The sequence below is a fragment of the Neophocaena asiaeorientalis genome, unplaced genomic scaffold (assembly GCF_003031525.2).
Source record: "Neophocaena asiaeorientalis asiaeorientalis breed wild unplaced genomic scaffold, Neophocaena_asiaeorientalis_V1.1 scaffold801, whole genome shotgun sequence".
Classification (NCBI taxonomy): Eukaryota; Metazoa; Chordata; class Mammalia; order Artiodactyla; family Phocoenidae; genus Neophocaena; species Neophocaena asiaeorientalis.
Genome location: NW_020174376.1, coordinates 488,739 through 489,479, shown reverse-complemented (window position 1 = coordinate 489,479; position 741 = coordinate 488,739). Strand labels below are relative to the sequence as shown.

The window sequence follows — 741 nt, the reverse complement described above, 5'->3', positions numbered from 1 at the left end:
GGGGCACTAGGGAGCACTTGGGGTCCTGGCAACATTACCATGGCTTGGGGCACCCCTGAACTCAGCACAGTCTCCAGTGTCTGGTTCACAAAAGTGTCATGGTATGTATGGTTTCGTGGGGGGCGGCGCAGGTCAAACATGACAGAAAGGTTGTGGGCTTCAGCTTCTTTCAGTAGTTCTTTCAGGGCTGGCACTGTCTGATTCTCAGCGTCTTTCCGATCAGGGCCTGACAGCTGCTTAGCCCCCCAGAAGGGTCGCTTCTATAAGGAGAAGAAAATTGTTTCAAGACCAGAAGAAGCCTCCAGGCCATCCTCCCATCCTCATTATCTTCACTCATTACTCCCACTTGGTGTACAGCTTCGGCCCACTGCTGAGCCAGGGTTTTTCCTTTCTCCAAATTGTGGCCTTTTTTAGACCCTCTAATACCTTACTCTGGCCCCAACCTCCTATCCTCCCGGTTTCCTAACTTCCTCACTCTCACTACACTTGCCCTTGGGTCTCACGAAGACCTCTGGGATCTTGACCCCTTGGTTTCCTCCCAATCCATCAGCCCCTTTCTGGCCACACCTACATCCCCTACCCATGGTCCATCCGCAGCTTGAACTACTTTTCCACAGCCCCGTCAACTCCTTTCCTGCCCCACAAATCCCAAACTCATTGAATTCTGCAATTGTCCGCCCCCTCCTCCCCTAGAATCGGGGGGCAGAGCACACCACGTAGGCTGTTGGCACTGTAGTCCTA

The 741-nt window shown here is 53.2% G+C and overlaps 1 protein-coding gene across 1 annotated transcript in view; it reads right to left on the bottom strand.

Moving 5' to 3' along the window:
* The window catches only part of GDPD2 (glycerophosphodiester phosphodiesterase domain containing 2), a 10,017-nt gene that overhangs the window by 3,589 nt on the left and 5,687 nt on the right, over positions 1-741 (bottom strand). Inside the window, exon 11 of the mRNA XM_024756356.1 lies at positions 39-260. Within this exon, the coding sequence (XP_024612124.1) occupies positions 39-260 (222 nt within the window). The remainder of the gene's footprint in view (positions 1-38; positions 261-741) is intronic.